Here is a 20731-nt window from a genome sequence, read left to right as displayed (position 1 = left end):
ATTGTAGAAAAGCAGAGAGAGGGAGAGAGTAGAGAAGTAGAGGTGTTGGGAGGGGGGGAAGGGAATGCAGAGAGAGGGGAGCTAGGGGGCAAGAGGGGAGCTAGGGGGCAAGAGAGAAGCAAGGGGCAAGCAGGAGTAAGAGAGAAAAAGCAGGTTCTCTTTCTAAAGGTGTGTGTAGTGGTCCAGAGGGCCCTTCACAGTCATCAAGAATAAAATAAATGTATTAATTGCTGTGACTGCTCCTAATGTGTTGGTTTCTTGGGTGGTTTTTCCTTGACTGCAGGTTTTCCCTGCTTTAATCTGTTTAACTTGATAGACTGCTGCCCCCTCGTGGGAAGCCTGTGGCACTGCATCTTGCTGCCTGCCTTCGTTCTGTGTTGGACTTGTTTGATGGAATATAGAGCACGTTCTGAGATGATGGAGACAGTCCATTTGGAAAGTCGCTGGGGTTTGATTATTAGCCAACACATCAGTTGTAACGAGCACCTTTTGGAACCATCCAGTGTCCTCCAGGGTCTGGAGCACGTGCTTTGAGGTGCTCCCCTTCTGATGCAGCCCATCCAGTTTTCCAGTGGTGAAGCTTATGGCCGTCCTATGAGTGTGCTCAGCACACATATTCTTTTGTTTAAAACGCTTGGAGATGTAGCTTATATATGCCTACACTTTACTCATTTGTAGTGTGATTCATTGTCATGTTTGTCGTATAATTCATTGTGTACAAACTCTGTGTGGTGGTCTGGGGAATGACACTGTTAGGAGGAGTCACTGATGGAGTAGGTGTGGTCTTGTTGGAGGAAGTGTGTCACTGTTGGGGTGGGCTTTAAGAGTTTCCCTATCTTCCTGGGGATGTCAGTCTTCTCCTAGTGGCCTTTAGATGAAGATGTTGTATCTCAGCTCCTTCTCCAGCACCATGTCTGCCTGGATGTTGTCATGCTTCCTGCCATGATGAGAATGGACTGAACCTCAGAACCTGTAAGCTAGCTTCAATTAAATGCTGGCCTTATAAGAGTTGCCTTGGTCATGGTGTCTCTTCACAGCAGCAAAACCCTAAGACACTCTGCCATAGTCATGTTAGGCTTATTCTTCCTTTTTATCTTGTTCATTTTTCTTCCCTCCCTCCCTCCCTCCCTCCCTCTCTCCTTTCTCCCCTCCCTTCCTTCCTTCCTTCAGCCTCTGCCTCTAGAATGCTGGGATTGCTGCCCCAGCTTAGAACATTTTCATACCACCAAAAGGAACTGCACTTGTAACTCTGGCCCTTCCCCATTTTCATTCATTCCGCGCCTTACACCCGTGTGCTAAATAACCTTGTTTGCTTCTGTCTCTGTAGATAAGCTTGGTTTTGATGTTTTCCATAGCTGTGTCATCTTCGGTAACTGGCTTCTTCACTTGGTATAATGCTTTCAAGGTTCATCCACCTTGTAGCTCGTACTAGTTAATTCTTTTCACAACTGAATGATTTTCCATTATAGATATGGCTCATTTGTATAGCCCTTTATCAGGTTGATAGGTGTATGGATTATTTCCCCGTCCTGACTAGTAAGAACAGTGTTCCTGAACCATTTTCCATGCAGGTTTTCTGTGGCTGTGTTTCCACTCTCTGTGCTTGTATGGCCGTGACTTTCAGATAGCTGTCTGGCTTATAAAGGAACTGTCAGATTGTTTTCCAAAGTGACCCCATTTGACCTTTGTACCAGCCGAGTGTGAAGTCCTGGGTCCTCCGTATGCCCAGAGACTACAGTATCTAGTAGGAGTGAAGGTGTCTCTCATGGAGGCCTTGATGTGCATCGCTCTAATTGTTGATAATGTCTTGCATCTTTAAAATTCACCATAGGGAAATGTCCATTTTGTTCGTTTTGAAAATTGATTGATGGTTATTTTTCCTTGCTTGGTTGTTTGCGTATGTCCTTCTCACCCGTTTATGTTCCGTTACCTGCATCTTTGTTTCAGATGAACTTACTGTCGGCATCATTGCTGTTAAATAGCGTGGCTCTGTAATAGCTGATGGTTCGCATTCCGTCTTCATTTGGTGTGTTTGAACTACTTACATTCACTGTACTTGCTATCATTTTAGCATTATTTTTTCTGTTTTCAGATAGCTTTACTTTGAGTTTCATGATCATTTTTTAAAGTTCTATTGGAGGGGCTTAGTTGGGACGAGGTCAGCAGGTGTGGCTGGGGGAGGCGTGACACGGCAACACGGGATGAGGGAGGGTTATGGGCTATATGACTAAAAAAATACTTTCTAAACACACGCAGAATTATTTAAATTAGTGAAACCCATGGATATTATATATGACAATAAAAACATTTTAAGAAGGTTTTTAGATTTACTCGCTGTTTTTGAGTGTATCTTTTTGGAGAGACTTATAGTGATACTGTCTGTCCCTTAGCAGGAAGGTTTTGGAATTAAGGTCTAGTGTTTCTTAGGTAAATGAGACCTAGATGTATGTTCATGGCACTATGCTTGCATGTTTGAAGTTTGCAGCTGGCACTGGCTGGCACGGAGCCCTTCTCAGCATCAGATGCACGACGCTTAACATTCGTTTTCTTTTTCCATACTTTGTCGTACTCATTTACATAAACAAACATGCCACTCACGTATTAGAATTAATTCCCTGCAACTATAGTTCAGTTCCAGATATGAGTTCTGTGGAAGGCACTGACACCTTCTGTGGAAACCAGTTGACTATGTGGAATGCATAATAAAGCATTAGAGACTTGCAAAATTATGTGCTACACATTCTATCTAATATTCACATGCCTGCACAGCACCTCCTCTTGCAATACACTGCTGAGGAAATCGCTAATACCTGGAATTCTTTTAACATGACCTACAAACTTTGGTTTTGTATCCCATAAAATAAACTGTTAGCAAGTCAATATGCCACTGTGCCGTGCGTCTCACGGGGTCACCTGGCATTGTTGACAGCCCGAAGGTGCAGAGCATTTATCTCTGGTTATCTCAGGCAGCCCACGTGCAGCCATGATGAGGTGTAATTCGTAGGTACAGCATTCCTTCTCAGTGCAGAGAAGGTTTGCATTGATAAGGACTAGGAAAATGTTCACGGTGGGGTGGCCTGGGTACAACAGTGCTCCACTACTCCTTGCTTTGGCTTTTAAAGTGCTTGTATAGCATAGGACTCCATTTCATGTCACCGTGTCACAGTCACAGTGAGCCTACAGAAGGTGCAGAAGAAAGGGTCTGTCCTTTGGCATTTTGAGAATGGTTGAGAGATCGTGTCCTGGGGCGGGCTTGAAGAATGCCTCAGATGGCACTGCACAGAGTGGCAACAGCGTGGCATTTCAATCAAAATTATTTTAAAATTACTTTGTTTTCCTTTGCGTGTGTCTGGGTATGTGCACAAAAGTGCATGTGTCAGCAGAGGCCAGAGGCCTACAATCCCCCTGGAGGTGGAGTTACTGGAGGTTGTGGGCCTCCTGACTGGGTGCTGGTCCTCTGTATAAGTCATACATGTTTGCAACCACTGAACCAACTCTCTGGCACTATTGTACCTTTATGCGTAGTTTTAATTTTATGAAGTATTATTTGAGTTGACATTAGAGTTGACTCAGCAGGCTGTCTTTGATGTTAAATGTTTTTTTTTTTTCCCCGTTTGTCGAGTTGAGTATTTGGTATGTGTATAATAATACCTTTTTGCATTTTATTTCTCTGACATGTTTACATATGCTGTCTGACTCTAATGTTTGTCTTGTCTTCTCTCCCCTTAGTTTGATGAGCGGTGTGAAGAATAATGTCGGAAGAGGAATAAATATTGCCTTGGTAAATGGTAAGAATAATTATTGTACTTTATCAGTATAATGAAGGGATATAGTGTGGGAAATATATATATATATATCCTACACTAAAATTTATTCTTGGGATCAGAATGGCAGGCACCACTCAACTCTGAAACCTTACCGACAAGGGTGCCCTCTTGTGCAAACCACTGCAGATGGACACTTGGAATCTACTGATCGGTAGCGTGTCTTTTTGGGCACGTTGCAGCTGTTTGCATTGTGTAGCAAGCTTCTTATGAAATTGCAAACTACTAATCTAGTACTAAATGGGTGCCACGTTGCTGTGCCTTTCAGAACTCTTATTTAGTATGAAAATAGGAAGACATAAGGGCTTGTAAAATGACAAAGGATGGTGGATTGTATAAGTATAGGGAGCAATAAAGGTGTAATGTGTTGTAAGTTTCCAATCCTGTCCACATTCTCCTCAGAGGTTCATTGGTGTAGACAAGTCCGCTGAATCCTGAACATAGCGAATGTTACGAAAGTAAATCTTAAGCATCCAGCCCATGGGCGCAAAGTGATACCCATGTAGCTGGCCACTGTTCAGGCATATATTCCTTTAACTGTCTGATGAGTAGGGTAGCCAGCAGTTTATCCAACCCACCACAGAGAAAAGCTGTTTGCTTTATTCATAAAGACAACTATAGGACTGTGTGCTAAGCTAACACCTTAATGTCTCGCCATCATTGATCTTAAATGTAAAATAAGTGTAAATTTTGTTTTAAAATAACTTTAATATAGATTGTTGTTTTGGTAGCTAACTTCTTTGCTGTGGATAGAGCTTGTATGTAGGAGGTGATTAGCCCAGGATGATGGCCCCACATGAAACTGAAGTGTAACATAGAACTGACCTGAGACCAATGATGCACATCTATGTGTATGGTTCAGATTATAAAGTCTATGAGCAGTTCCTTCTGTCAGTGAGTTCATGCCATTTGTTGGGTAACACTATTTTTTAAAATTTCTACACTTATATTTCAGTTGTGTGCTTTCATATGTGTTTTGTCTCTTTCAGGGAAAACAGGGGAAGTGATAGACACCAGATTTTTTGACATGTGGGGAGGAGGTACGTGCAGCTTACACTGTGTCCCCGCGGCTCTCACTGAACCATCTGAGAGAGAACTGTTCCCATTTCCCTCCCTCGGGCCTCACTGTGTGTCCACTCATATTTAATACATTGCATGCAGATTGGTTATTGCAGGGACGTTGTATGAGAGTGAGATTTGGAGGACATCAGCCCTTGTTGGACAGGACACCTGACTCAAAGCTCTGAGTTTGTTTAGATTGCTCCCTGAAGTTAGACATATCGGAGGACCAGTATAACCAGTTCACACAGTTTGGCTTGTGTATGGTTTTTGAATCTCAAAAATTAGTCAAAAGTGGGAGCCTTCAGTAGATAAGGTAAACTCAGGTTCTAGAAAAGCAATACTCCCATTAATTCATCCTATTAACTATTATTTATACACAACACACACACACACACACACACATTCAGGTTCTAGAAAAGCAATACTCCCATTAATTCATCCTGTTAACTATTTATACACACATACACACACACATACACACACATACGCACATATAACTGGACTCTGCAATTACATAGTAAATATTTGAGAGAGGGCATAAACTTTTCTTTGCAGTTTACAGGACTCAGAACAAACCACAGATATTTACTCCTTCTGTGTTTGGGAGTCCTAGGGACAGGACAAGGTCACTATCATGCATAACAAGCACTGACTCCCCAAAGCATGTTACCCCAAAGGGAGGGACTTCTTTAGAAAATGCATTATTTTTATTATTGTAGTTATGTGTAGGTGTGCGGCTGCATGTAGATATATACGTATAAGGATGCAGGTGCCTGAGGAGGCCAGCGACATCAGGTTCTTACAGCATGAGTTACAGGCGTTGTGACCTGCCTGATGTGGGAGCTGAGAACCAAATTCAAGTCCTCTGGAAGAGCAGCGAGCACTCCTACCTAAGCTTTGAGCCATCATTCAAGGCCGCAGGGTTCCTTTATCTTCAAGGAAGGCAGGCTTACCTTTTAGTTGCCTGGTCTATTTACATGTGCCCCATAAGCTGGTAGCTCTCAGGCCGTCGCTATTTAGGTTCAGTTTTAAGACCAGCTGATGTGTCTGATATTTCTTCAGCTCTTAATAAGCTGCTGTGTGTTATTTATTTAAGCTTTAGAAAATGTTTCATAGCTGTCAGAGCTATATTAAATTACACTGTTCCCATCAGTTTTAAATTCTGAGGGCATAATTGCGCTTAGTATAATTTATAACACAGAAACTCTTCCGTGAAGCTGTTGAAACCAGGCGTGTAAACAGAGATCCGGTACTGCTCTCTTAGCCCATCACTGAAGCCGATTTGCTGCCAAAAACTCTTCCTGGTTCAGAAATAATAGCAGTTTAGTGTCATCTTTTCATGTCAATGGGAATGACTTGTTGGCATTTATGTTTCTGCATTAAAAATGCTCTTATTATAAAATGCAATCAATTAGAGAAAAATGTTTGGAATCCTTGCTGTTGGAAAGAGAGAGAGAGAGAGAGAGAGAGAGAGAGAGAGAGAGAGAGAGAGAGAGAGAGAGAGNCTGAGCCATCTCACCAGCCCCGGTGATAACTTTCTTTTGCATATTTTTTTTCCTCTTTTGGACCTTTGTTTATAACCTTTAGGGTTAATTTCTGAAAATGGAATTAACGGTCAAGGGTGCAGATGTGAGGAGTGTGTGTGTGTGTGTGTGTGTGTGTGTGTACGCGAGTGTGTGTACACCTGAACGTGTGAGTGCTGGTGTCTGTGAGGGTTCTGAAGCTGGAGTTACAGGTAATCGTGAGTCACCTGACATGCAGGAATGCTGTGAATCTAATTTGGGTCCCTTGTAAAAAGAGTTAGCTGTCTTACCCACTGAGCCATCATCTTCTCCAGCCCAGGAAATGATATATTTCTTATGGAGTGTAGCAGATGATGACGGTTTTGTAGCTTGTGTTCTTGTATTGTGTATCCTGGGACATCTGGAAAGCGTAGAAAAGCACAATGAGGAAACACGTTCCCACATGCCATCGCCCAGGGACAGTGTGTGCAAACACTGTAGTTTCTTTCCATGTCAGATGACTTAATGCACATTTTCCTCATTTTGGTATATATTTTCCCACATTAAGTATTCCTTTTGGTTGTTCATACGAGTTTTAAAATGTATGTTATGATTTTATAATCTTAAAAGCTCAATAACTTGTTTTTCCTTAAAAATTGAGATTTTTGAGTTAAAGAATGTGTGCATTCTTTTAGTTTCCAATTCTAGATGGATTTTATGTTTTTGTTGATTTTTTTAATGACTTATTTCATTTTTGTGAGACTAGACTTACGTGTGTGCTCACTAGATAGATTTTTTCTTTTTGTTTTGCATTTTCTTTTATAAAATATGACCACTTAAGCTGACCCATATTAATTAATAATTAATATAAGTTCCTTATATATTAAGGTATTAACCAGTTCTCTTGTTAAAAATACAATTTTTGTAGACAATCAGCTTTTAATTTTAAAGTCAACTTAAGGTGCCTTTGCCTTTGACAGTAGGAGCTTGTATGTAGTGGTGCCTGTAGGCTTTTCCTTTTAGTTTCTCTGACCCTTAAACTCAAGAAGGACGTTTCCATTCCCAAATTAGATAATTTAGTATATTCTGTCTTGCAGAGATTTTATTCTTTTCCTGTATTTTCAAAACCCATTTGTAATTTCCAGAGCTTTACAGCTCTGTGTGTCCTAAGATGGTGTAGGTTTGTTTCTGGTTCTCTTCAGTTAGCCTCTTTCTTTCTGTTTGTCTCAAAGACACCATTTCAGCTGCTTTATGACTGTTTTGTAAAAATGAATGTGCTTTATTCCTCTCTGATATAGTCTTTTAAAACACTTCTATGGACAACACTGACATTGTATATTTTTAAACTGGTTCAACTGATGATTAATGTTAAATCTATAAAGTGAGACTTAATGTAACTGGCAGGTTCAGCTGATTTTACACAGTAAAATAAATAGCATACAGAGTCTCATTAAGCCTTCTTCATTAGAAAAAGTGACTTGTGTGTTGGTTTGGCTAGAGTCTAGAGTATTATGTGTATAGTGTCATTTTTTTTAGCGTAAAGACTCACTTTTTTGTCTAGACACACACAGTCTTCCTTTTTTCATGCTTTTATTACTAAGCCTAATGAGAATCAGAACTCTGATGAGATACTGATGTAGTCTTGAGATGGTTGCATTGTGGGTGTCCTGAAGTCCTCCAGAAGCAGTTAGCCAGCCTGAGCAAGTCCTCTCAGCCCTGGTCCTTCCCACCTGCTGGAGGCCAGCACTCACGTCCCTAAGAAGCTGTGGAGACTGTAAAGAGATGCTGTCTTCTCAGGGTGGTCTCTATATTCTGTTCAGCATTCCTTATTTTGGATAAGTAGAACGGCAAGACAATAGACGTGTTCCCTCGCAACCCAATACCGAAGCATTTGAAACTAATTGACTTTTGCCTTTTAGGTTTCTAGGCTCAGTACACATAGCTCTTTTAACCTCTTATCATATTGTGTTTCTTCTTCATTTCCTTTCCTGGCTGTGTTTCCTGGGCATCCTTTGGTTCATTATTGTCTCTCTTAAAATGAGTGTCTCAAATTAAGCACAATGTTCCAGATGTGGTCTGGCCAGGACTGGCTATAACGGAGACGCTAACTTGCCCTGTTTCAGGAGATTACATTTCTTTGAATATTCATGTAGACTGGAATTATATTAGTTCTCTCTAAGCAATCAAATCACATTTTTGGCTCATGAATTTTTGGTCAAGTTAGATTTGTTAAGTCGTCAGATCTTTTCCTTTGATGTCAGATTTTTCCCTCCATTCAGCACTTGATTTTGTTTTATGTAAATGAAGAACTTTATATTCATTTATTCCTGTTCAATTTGATTGTACTGATTGGGCCTGCTTGGTCTTGAGTCTGACGTGTATCCTAAGAGGGCTCCACAATCCAGGCTTTGTACTGGCTCCAAAGTCATTCGTGTGTCTAAATTTAAGCCCTTGATAAAAATGTTTACCAAGGGCAGTGTGCCGCCAAACTAGAGACCTGGTTCCTCACAGAATTCTTCTGTTAATCCATTGCGGGGATGACTTTGCAGACAGCTGCCAGTGTCCCCCAGTAGGCATGCTGTCCCGCTGCACCTTAGTTATTTTACTCGCAGCAGCTATTTTCTGGGGCTATCAGATGCTAGCTTGAAATTCATAGAGGAAACTCATTTCAGTACCCTGATCTGCTGCCATGTAGCTCAAGTTTCAGAGATGTCATTAAACTTGGCTTGACTCATGCCTGCGCCCTTCCAGCTGCTCCCCCTTGCTTGTCCCCCTTCATTGTTATTCTTACAGGGGCTGTTGTGGTCTTCCAGTCTAGATTTTTGTTAGGAACTGGAATTTGTATCATAGGTGAACACTGTCACGTCTGGCTTTTAAGTGTGCTGTTAGAATCAAACTCGAGTCCTCTTGTTTGCCTAGCAAGCATGCTACTACTGAGCCTTCATCTCCTTGGCCCTGTTTGCCTTAAAAACAAAGCAAAATTTAGGTCATCAATTGGTGTACCCTTCCCTAGGGAAGACTTTCTCAGCATTTCGTAGTTACCTGTAGTTGTCGGTCATGGTGGAGGCCTCGTGAGAGCCCCCTCCCCGCCATGTTAGCATGCTCATTGGTATGACCCTTGTTCAGGACATGTTTAGGCATGCTTGGTGAGACTTCCTGCCTGCAGCTACTGACATTTTTGGAGAAAAGAAAAAAAATCTCATGGCAAACTTCCTTTTCCTCTGGCACTTATAATCTTTCGGCCTTATCTTCTGCAATAAACCTGAGCCATGGAAGCCATGTTGTATTTATTTTGGAACACATACATACATACATACATACACACACACACACCCACACACACACAAACACACCACCAGCAGCAGCAACAATTAAAGAATAACAAAAGTTACTTTTTAAAAATAAAATACATTATTTATAGAAAAAGAAACCCCTAGAGTACTAAACTTGTAACAGCTTAGGATCTCCATTTTTAGTTTCTAAAACAATTGACTCTTCCTTAAGAGTGTACCAGTGGTTTCTAACAATTGGCTACAACAATGGTTATAACAATGTAACAAATTGTGTTTGGGATGTGTCTATATCCAGAAGCTTAAATTGACTTTAAATTGCATACCAGGACTTTGTTGAGTTACTGTTTCCTTTTTCTGTGGCGCAAACTGTGCTTGCCTCCTGGGTCTTGATCAGACTTGATCCTGGTACTCATTTTGTAAATCAGGGTTCCTTCATTATACTTTATTGCTCTTTCTGTCTTTATAGCAGAAATTCTTTAGTGGTTTTGAGTTCTGTTTCATTCTGACATGGAAGGTTTTCATATAATATTGCTAAAAGCTTTGTCCTCAGTAATGCGGTTTGCCTTATACTTCAAAAGCTTTCCTGTTTTCAGTTAAGTACCTTGCTATGACAGCAGAAATTTAGACTCAGAGGTCCTGAGTTCAATTCCCAGCAACCACATGGTTGCTCAACCATCTGTAATGGGCATCTGATGTCGTCTCCCTGGTTATTATAGAGTGAAAATTATTAGTTTTAGTTGTTTGCTTGCTTGTTTTCCATTTATTTAGTTAGTTAGTTAGTTTGTTTGTTTGTTGGTGGGGGTGTGGTGGTATATGTCACATGTGTGGAGGTCAGAAGTCAGCTTTTAGGATCTGTTCTCCATCACCATGAGTACCCAGGGATCAAACCCAAGTCACTAAGTTTGCTGGCAAGTGTCTTGACCAACTGAGCCATCTCCTAGGCCCACATTTGCTTGCTTTTAAAGAACTACATTCTCAGAAGAATTTCTGGGGAACAACTGTCTTTCATCTCTGGTTTTGATGCTCCCCTCTCCCCATCTTCTAGTGTTTGGCCTTTAGACTCTACAGGAATGTGACTGTTTTCTTCCATAATTCCTGTTATTTATATTTCTTAGCTTATTCTTCCCTACTAAGCGGAATTGATTCCAGAAAATCAGCTCTCTCTTTTCTTTTCGTGCTTTGGAGGCTTGATTCGGCTGGAAGGTGTAGGCCTGCTGGATATACCTCCTCTCCCAGTAAGAGTGGGTCCTGATGCAGACTTTCATCTCTGGTCCATCCTCTCAGTGTTCAGGATTTCAGTGTAGCTTTGAGCCTTACTCGGGGTGAGTTCCTTGCCCCCCTGGCCCCACTCACTCTGTCCCAGCTTGCTCTGGCCATATTTACTTCATATATGTGGGTACTCTATCACTGTCTTTAGACATATCAGGAGACGACATCAGATGTCCACTACAGATGGTTGAGCAACCATGTGGTTGCTGGGAATTGAACTCAGGACCTCTGGAAGAGCAGTCAGTGCTCTTAACTGCTGTGCCATCTCTCTAATCCATGAGGTGAGTTTTTAAGAACACACACACACACACACACACACACACACACACAGAGGCAAAATGCATTTTAGGTTAACATACTTCAGTTAATAAGAACAATCATCCAGAAGGGGAGCTACAGAAACCAAAAAGCAAGGTTTATACATTTAAAGGCTTTCCCAGAACTATGGGCTTTGACAAATTAGGTATCTGTTTTATTTTTGGCAAGTAGCACTGTCTGTGTGCTGAGTGTTGCAACTTGGATGGTACTTCCATTATGGAGTCAGTTGAGCCTATTCAGATCTGGGGCCCGGCTACACCAGTTCCCATTCCAAGGAGACCCTATGGGTGCTCCAAGGAGACCCTATGCAACATTAGGATGTCTTTAGGAAAACATGGCCCCCTTGCTTTGTTTGCTTCAGTCCTGCTGTAGCATTGGAAAGTTTTCTATCTATCTTAAAAGAAGTCTTCTCTAAAATAATTGATTCAAGATAAACCTTTGAAAATGTATTATACTTTAGTTATGGTGGATGTGTGAATAAGCACACGCATTCTATGGTGTGCATATGGAGGTCAGAGAACAGTTTGCTAGAGTTGATTCTTTACTTCCACCATATCTGTTCTGGGGACCGAACTCAGATCTTCATGTTGGTGTCTAAAGCTTTTATCGTCTTGAGAAATCCTGCTGACCCCCAAAATAAAAATTTAAAAGTGTGTGTGTGTGTGTGTGTGTGTAGTACACAGGTTGTATAGGTGTGTGTGCTCCTGAGGGCATCAGGTGTCTTGTTCTCTGCTTATTCCCTGCTTACTGCAGTGCGTCTGGAACTCATCATTCTCTGCTGGGCTACCAAGCAGCAAGCTTCAGCATCATCTTGCAGCCTCTGTTCTCCCGATCACCAGGGATACAGATGTATGTGGCCTCACTGGCTTTTCCTGGAGGTGCTGAGACTTAAACCCAGGACCTCATACACACTTAACAACCAAGCATCTCCTTAGCTCTCTCAGCATCACTTTAGAAGAACTCAGCTAGTAATGCCATTAGTAAGTACTAAGAACACACAACATGCTCTCAATTCCTCATTCAGAACAAAAAGCTCATATCTCCAAATTTGATGCTGTGTTTATTATTCTGGGCTTTACATTTTGACACCTGTATATATTAGTGTTCTCACTCGGGCTGTTTTGCATTGATTTAAACTTCCTTTTGAAATATGAAATTACCCTTTGCTTAAACTAGAATAGAACAAAAAAGGAACATGGAAATAGCTCACAGACTTTACATAGGAAGATCAGAAAGCATTACAAGTCACTGGGAAGTGATTTTTATAGTTGGACATAGACACGGGTACTGGGGTTTTGAGCCTCATGGCCATTTGTTTCAGGAAAAGGGAGACAACAGTTATCAGCAAGGGTGTGAATCCAGGGTGAAAGGTTGGAGGGAACCAGGGCCAGGTTTCCAATAGTCCTTTTAGATTTAATTTTTAAAATCTCTATGTGCGTGCATGCCTGGATTTGTGTGGTGTATGCACGGAAGTACCTGCCTTCATGTGGAGATTAGAGCAGTATTTTGGGTCTTTTTGTACTGTTTTCTGACTTGCGGCCTTGAGACAGGGTTTCCTACTGAGCTGAAAGTTAACTAGCTGAGCTAGGTTGGCTGCCTGATGAGCTCTTGGCATCAGTCTGTCTGCCATCTCAGTGCTGGTATTACAGGGACATGCATGCCCTTTCAGGAGGGAGGCATGCTGGTATTACAGGGACATGCAGCCATGCATGCCCTTTCAGGAGGTTGCTGGGGATTTCAAATGAGGTCCTGTGCTGTCAGAGCAAGTTCAGAGAGATACCCATTCAGCCATCTCTCCACACCACAAGAATCTCTCCCAGCAGGGTCACACTAGGCATGCTCAAATGATCCAGCCTTAAATGAAGACAACCCATATAAGTGCTGTCACCCGGGGAGTTTATTGCTCATTGCATTCCGATTGGAAGCTGCTCACGTGACCACCCTCTATGTTACCTATCGCCAAGTTGCAGACACCCACACAATAGGTGTTCAGTGTAAATGATGTCATCTGTGCACCAGAGGCACAGTTCTGCAAAGGGTAGGTGCTCACCTCAGATCTAGGTGTCTGGATGCCAACGATGTCAGCCTTACTGACAGGACTTTCTAAGGGGGCTCGGGTCTTTTATGCTAATTGCTTTCCGCACAAGAACATTGTAATGTTCTGTGGAATATGCAGGAGTTAGTGGATGCAACTTGATTCTAGCTCTCTGGTGAAGTTGGTTTGCTTTCTGCACATGGATCGTAATGTTCAGTAGTAAAATTCAAATGGCAGAAAGATGACTGAGTGTCTCTTCAATGTTTGTGTGTGTGTGTATGCAAGCGCTTGTATAAACTCTTTGATAGGAGAGATTTTACTTTTTTAGTTTTTTGAATAGGGGAACATACTTGCATTTGGATAATCAATCGTTTGGGGAGCTGATGTTACTGTTGTTTGTGAATTCAACATTTATTATTTTAATTTGTCAAGATTGCAAACTGAACTTTTCCTGAGGAAGAAATACAAATGGAGCCCTGTGGCTCTCTGCGGAGGTAGCCATGCTGGCGCGCTGTGAGTCTACGGCCTGCCCTCCACATTGCAATACATTTTATCCTTCCAGCATCACAGCTCATCTGGTTGTGCTGACAGAGGCAAAGGAGTCTTTAAAAAGTAGCCAGAAAATAGCTAACCTGAGGGCTTCACAGAGGCTCAGGTGGCAAGTTGCAGACACCCACACAATAGGTGTTGTGTGGGCTTTTTTTTTTTTTTTAAGTAGTGTGTGCATGTATGCATACATGTGTGTGTGTGTGTGTGCGCGCGTGCGCGTACATGCGTGTCAATGTGTGTGCATGTGTATATGCATTCAGGTGCCCTCAGAGTAACCCCTAGAGCTACAAGTGCTTCAGAATTCTCTAGAGCTGAGGTTACAGGTGGTTGTGAGCCACCCATTGTGGGAGCTGGGAACTGGGAACTGAGGTTGAGTTCTTTGCAAGAGCTGCACAAGCTCTTAACCACTGCTGTTTTTTCAGCCCCTTTAAACATTTATTTATTTATTTATTTATTTATTTATTTATTATTTTCATGGGCTCTTTTTGAACACAGACATTACACTCCATTTCTGTTCATTTGTTCACACTGCATCGTTCAGAAGCGGCTCTGACAGGCTGCAGATTTCCTGGGTTTCTGTTTATTTTCACGATTCTAGTGAACTTGCTCCAGGCTAGGAACAACCATACTCAAGCTGCCCTACCATCCCCACCCCGTGGATGGGATTTTTTTTTATATCATTTGTGACACTGAGTGATCCAAGTATGTTTCATAAAGCTCCTCTTTAAATGCAGAGCACCTCATTTTAAGTTAGTTTAAGATGGTGAGGGTTTTGTTTTTTGGAGTTTTTTTTTTTTTTTTTTTTTTTTTTTTTTTTTTTTTTTTTTTGGTTTTGATTTTGTTTTTTCCACTAAGGCAGAGAGCTCAGGTCTACTCCTGGCGTGAATCAGCCCCTTCCTCTCCAATAGTCCTGTTTTCAGATGGAACACTTTGCCTTGGTGTTAGCAGGGCAGATCTATCTAATCTATGGAAGTTGGGTTGGGTGGTGCTAGTGATTTTGTTTGTTCGCATGCTATAGGACTTCACGTCAAATAACCAAGGTACTTGGCCCTCGTTTTCTGTTTCTGGCTCTGCAGCTAGTGTTCATCTGTTTCCGTTCTGCTCTCTGTGAGACAGGAGAGGGAATCACTGATCCACGTGGATGTTTCTTTCTTTTTTAAAAAATATTTATCGTATATATGTGAGTACACTGTCTTCAGACACACCAGTAGAGGGCATCAGATCCCATTACAGATGATTGTGAGCCACCATGTGGTTGCTGGGAATTGAACTCAGGACAGCTGATAGAATAGTCAGTGCTCTTAACCACTGAGCCATCACAACCACAGCCCCACATGGATGTTTCTAATGGTGTCTATCAGTTGAGGGCTTCACTGGGGGCTAACGTGTCACTGCCTTCTGGGCAAAGGTTTAGCTTTCCCGTGGGTTCTAATGGCCATTCTGACTAAATAACCAAAGTGCAGCTTCTAGACCTTTTCTCAAGATTTGTTTTAAATAAAAGATAGTGATGAACAACCTTTAGCATCTGTCAGCGTTCACTTTTGCTCCGTTTGCGTGGACACTGGTTGCTTAAGACCTGGATGCAGTTTGGGTAGGCGTCCATTAGCAGAGCCGGGCTCTCTCTTTCTGATGAATGCACTTAGAAATAACGAAGGGAAGAGCAGCCGTTAGGCAATGCTGATGTTCAGCTGGTGCTCTCTCATTAACTTCTGACTTTGCCTTTCATCACGAAGGAACTCAAGTAGGAATGTTGTAGAAATTTTTTTCTGTATCCATTTTTTTTAAAAAAATATTCTTTGATGTAGTTTGAAATGTTTTCACCATCATATTCAGTGGCTCTCTTGCTTGGTAAGTGTTTAGAAAGCGCAATACCCCACATCTTTTGCTTCGTCTTCTCTTGCAGGCTCACGGATGAGGCACGGCGGCTCATTGCTGAACTGGGCAGCACTTCGATCACCAGTCTTGGTTTCCGAGATAACTGGGTCTTCTGTGGTGGGAAGGGCATTAAGACAAAGAGTCCCTTTGAACAGGTTAGTGTCTGGGGCGTTCCTAACTGTGGGACTAGAATAGCTAGTGAGACTGTCTCATACAATATTCTCATGCTAGTTAGACTAAAATTAGACTAAGCTGTTACTGAATATGTCCAGATAGTTTTTTTTTATAAGTTCTCAGTAAGTAATTAAAATAATGATGACTTAAAAAAAGCTTCACAATAACTTAAAAAATTATTCCCTTCTTATACACCAATGCGTTCTCATGCTTGGGCCTTTTAAAGAACTCAGGTTATTAAGGATTCCAGTTCTACTTTGATACTAGAATCAACTGAATCTGTAAATGTCTCAAACAGAATATATTTTTTGTCAATTCTTTTTTGTTTGTTTTGGTTTTTTGAGACAGAGTTTCTCTGTATAGCCCTGGCTGTGTTGGAACTCACTCTGTAGACCAGGCTGGCCTTGAACTCAGAAATTTGTCTGTCTCTGCCTCCAAGTGCTGGGATTAAAGGCGTGTGCCACCACTGCCCGTGACAATTCTTTAAAAGTAGGTTTTTTGTTTTTTTAGGTTTTTTGGTTGTTTTTTGGTGGGTTTTTTGTTTGTTTGTTTTGTTTTGTTTGTTTTGTTTTTTTGTTTTTGATGGTTTGCCACATAGCTCCTTGTCCCCAAGGGTCATCCATTTAACATCTTGAGTCTTAAGTGTTATGTGACCTCCTTGTTGACATGTGCGTCACTGAAACGAGGGCAGGTGGGCTGAGTTACTCTACGTTAGCAGATCACACTCATTTTTGTTTTAATGCTATGAATCGTCCTTGTGTTCCCTTAGCACATAAAGAATAATAAGGAAACGAACAAGTACGAGGGATGGCCTGAGGTGGTGGAGATGGAAGGATGTATCCCCCAGAAGCAAGACTGACGGGAAGGAACGAGAGGCGAGGAGGAACGCACTTTGACTCTGCAGGAGAGCGGTCAGGCAGCCGCTCTGTGTACATATTTCAGTAGCATGTGGCCGTCCAGGGTGTGCATGAGCAAGACCGTCTCTGTCGATTCCAGGATTATTTATTGCTAACAGAAATGGCTACCTTTCTGTAAATAGTCTTCATTGAGCCAATCACTGAACTATTTGTAAGCACATTTCCCTGAAAGTACAACGTGTAGACGACAATGGCAATAATGTGTTTTAATCCTAAAAGCATATTCAGGGGGTAACCACGCAGGTTGTACAGGACGCTGATATTTATCCTGGTTGCTGGGAAACCCTATCATGGAATAACGTGGCTTTTAGGGAGGAGATTTTGTTCGTATATGTGTCTCTGTATAAATATCTGGCATGTTATGACAGTATCCTTTAAATGAAAGAGATTTTTGGTTAGTTGTCTGTGTACTGTCACCTTACAGTCCGACTCCTGTTGTATCTTTTCACAGTCTTTATTTTTGTCTTTCCAAAGAAATCCAGAAATAAAATGTTTCACACGAAAATTTATATCAGATTTGTGAAAAGCACAACAGTTTTTTGTTGTTGTTATTTTTTTTTTAATAACAGTGAAGAGGAACATTAATGTAGGTGTCATTCCGAGCTCATTTTCTCAATTCTGTGTTAGCGGTGTGAATTCTGTGATTCTGTGTAAGCTGTGTAGAGTGAGCCTAGGGGTGGGATTCCACAGAACTGGGGGGCCAGGCCGAGTCCCTTCCTCAACCTAATCAGGTCATTCAAGACAACTGGGTCAGTACATTTAGAGTAATACAGGCATTTATCTGCTTTCATCGACCACATGATTTTAGAACAGGAATACTTGACTATCATAGCCTTGATTTGTAAACCAAGAAATTCTGTTATTTATTTCTAACTTTGTGATAGCAGCTGTTGCCTAAACGTGTAGCAGAAGCTTTGAAAAGTCCCAATTAATGTTTTTTTTAGGGCATTCCATGCCTATTGTATAGGTGACGTACATTAAATCCTCATGTATGGAATCACTTCAAATGCAACATAAACAAATGAAATGTTCATGCTGCCCTTTGTGGGATGAGGCCACACGTAAAATCTGAACCTAAAATTTAGGTGGTTTGTATAAAAATCTAAAAGCAGTATTTGCTATTTTGTTAAAAGCTAGAAGCCGTCCAGGTGTCCCCTTCTTGACTGTTACTGACCTGTGCTACTGTTTCTTTCCTCATTGAATGTAGTTCATAAGGAGATAAATAATCGTCTGTGCTCAGAGAAGTTTTGTAAACTTTAAATGTAGAGTCCTGGTGCTCCTGTACTAACACATCCAGCATGTATGGTTTAGCCTTTTTTTTTTTTTTTTAAATACAGTTCTAGGGATGGGAAAATAAATAAACATTGCAGGGTTATTTTTCTTTTTTAATACTGAATATAAGTACTCTTGGTTTGACATTGTGAATTTTTTATTTTTCATTTTTGTATTTGACAAAGCACTATACCTGTAGAACATCCCCTGAAATTCTCCCCTTTTTTGGGGGGTGGGGGAGATACATCTTAACATGTAAAAATTAAGTTTTTGCCATTCAACATAGTAGTATCATATCGCCTGGATATATTGGACTGTGTATGGAAGTAAAGTTGCTTGATAACAGGCTAACCCTTTGAGAGATGGCTTTTCCATTTGTATAAACTTTTGGGAGGGAGAAGACGGGTTCTGTAACTGCTGTGGTGCAGTAGGGTTTTTTTGGCCTGGATTCTGTCTTGTCTTGGTTATACCGGCTTAACTCTGGAAGCAATAATCAACTGTTTTACGTTCACATCAGCCTTAGAAGTGGAACAATGCTCACTTAATGTTGAGAACGAGTTTTCTTTATTAAAATCAAAACTCTTTAACACTGACGTGTAGTAGTTGCAGTGATGTGGTGGGGGGTCGACAGATGCACTTCTGCTTTGTTAGAACAGCAGAAGGAAGGAGACATAAGCAGATACCTGGGAACTGAGACAAAGAGAACCTTTCTAGTCTTCATTTTCATTTGGTTAATGGTGAATTCATTGTTCCGTATGTTCTGTTAGCCCTCTACCTTCCCCTGTCCATTTTAAGAGAAAAGAGAAATGTACTGTGCTCAAAGAGCAAAGGAGTTTACACTGGAAATACATTTGGTATCGTTTCCAGCCAATATGAGAAGGGGGAAATGCTTGTTGAGCGGGTAAAAGATTGGCCGCTCAGCCAATTCCTTCCACCTCTTTAAATATATACGAATGTGGCTCAGTAGAAGCCACAAATGGATTTTCCCACTTCTAAAGCATTTCTAAGATTTCTTTCCCTGTCCTTACGAGGATGGTTTTTGTCACAAGCCAGTGATCAGTCAACCCTCACCTCCGAAATCACTTATTTCTCCTCCTATTACTCCTCCATTCTTGAAACTCTTGGCATCAAATCAAATCAAGGGTTAAATGGGATGAAAACCCGGCAGCTACATTTGTAACTTGCCAGTTCTAAGCAAGAAGGAGCCAGTCAATGAACTGGACAGTGACCTCCTTAACCAGTGAAACAGCAACACCTGAGGTCATCCATGATCTCCAGTGCCCTGACTTTCACAGTCTGTCTCATTCATTACTTGGAACATCATAGGCCTTGTCACATGCAGAATTGGGTCTGCAACCCTATAGGTGGAACAACAATATGAACTAACCATTACCCCCAGAACTCGTGTCTCTAGCTGCATATGTAGCAGAAGATGGCCTAGTCGGCCATCATTGGGAAGAGAGGCCCTTTGGTCTTGCAAACTTTATATGCCTCAGTACAGGGGAACTCCAGGGCCAAGAAGTGGGAGTGAGTGGGTAGGGGAACACGGCGGAGGGAGGGTATAGGGGACTTTTGGGATAGCATTTGAAATGTAAATGAAGAAAATAATAAAAAAATTTAAAAAAAGAAAATCATGCAATCATCAGAACTAATGCACAAAAATATATCTTAAGAAAATAAAACTCATGTAAGAACTAGGAAAAAAAAAAGGAATTCAAGATTTAATGGTAGTCACCATTTGAAATCTAATAAAAGGACTCCACTTGCCTAGGAGTGTCTTTGCAAAGGTGGAATCTTCAGTGGGAATTTTGAAACTATTATTATTGCTGTTATTGTTTGCTTTGGATGTAGTTCTAAGCACATTTCCCATGATCTGTTAACCACCATTCAAATGCATTTCAGCTTACCCAGGACACGGGTACCACTGTGTGGAGATGGCCTGATATGAACAAACTCAGCCTAGGGACAAGTGAATTTTCTGCCAAGTCTTGCTTTTCTGTATCCCCAGTGGAACATGATGGCCCATTGCATGTCTACTGCTAAACAGAAATGTTACCTTCTGTAGAGATGTCCCTCCAAGCAGGGGACACTTAATACTCATCCCCGAGACTCAGGTTTTCACTAAGAGTTCAGTGTGGGTCTCAGTGTCTTAAACCTATCAAGTTTTGCATTTTATGTTTAGTTCAGTGCTGAGCATTGGAACAATTTAATCATGTTAGACACTGTCATCTGAACACGTTCAGTTACTGGGCAAGCCAGGAGTCACTAGTGCCTATAAGTTGGGACGTCCAAGAATATAGAATAGGAGGTTCAGTTGATAAGTTTTCTTAGGTGTGAGGGATGGGGTCTACGGAAGGTGCCCTGCCCCCAGAGGTTTCCTGCTCTTTAGCAGGGATCTGTGAGTTACTAGATAAGTGAATGAGCCTGTTCCTAGACTCCAGGCCAGAATAAAACTGAAAGCTAACAGAACTGTCCATTGTATACTTTGCAAAATGCTATTAAATCCCTTTATGGAAATATTCTGGAGTAGGTTCGCTGTGGTTCTAGATCCCAAAGCATGTTGGATATGGATACAGTGACAGGTATTGCCACAGCTACAATTTTGAGATTGTTTCTACTTTTTTGTCAGTAAAGTTTAAAC

At 41.4% G+C, this 20731-nt stretch overlaps 1 protein-coding gene across 1 annotated transcript in view; it reads left to right on the top strand.

Annotated features, from left to right (window-relative positions):
• Fam3c (family with sequence similarity 3 member C) overlaps positions 1-18677 on the top strand; it is a 53364-nt gene extending 34687 nt beyond the window's left edge. The window contains exons 7-11 of the mRNA XM_029478621.1: positions 3730-3788; positions 4814-4951; positions 6474-6507; positions 15756-15882; positions 16671-18677. Of these exons, the coding sequence (XP_029334481.1) occupies positions 3730-3788; positions 4814-4951; positions 6474-6507; positions 15756-15882; positions 16671-16760 (448 nt within the window). The 3' untranslated portion in view covers positions 16761-18677. The remainder of the gene's footprint in view (positions 1-3729; positions 3789-4813; positions 4952-6473; positions 6508-15755; positions 15883-16670) is intronic.
• Positions 18678-20731: the final 2054 nt, after the last annotated feature.

Source organism: Mus caroli, chromosome 6 (genome assembly GCF_900094665.2).
Source record: "Mus caroli chromosome 6, CAROLI_EIJ_v1.1, whole genome shotgun sequence".
Classification (NCBI taxonomy): domain Eukaryota; kingdom Metazoa; phylum Chordata; class Mammalia; order Rodentia; family Muridae; genus Mus; species Mus caroli.
Note: the sequence above shows the minus strand (reverse complement) of the source record. Positions and strands in the feature narration are given on the sequence as shown.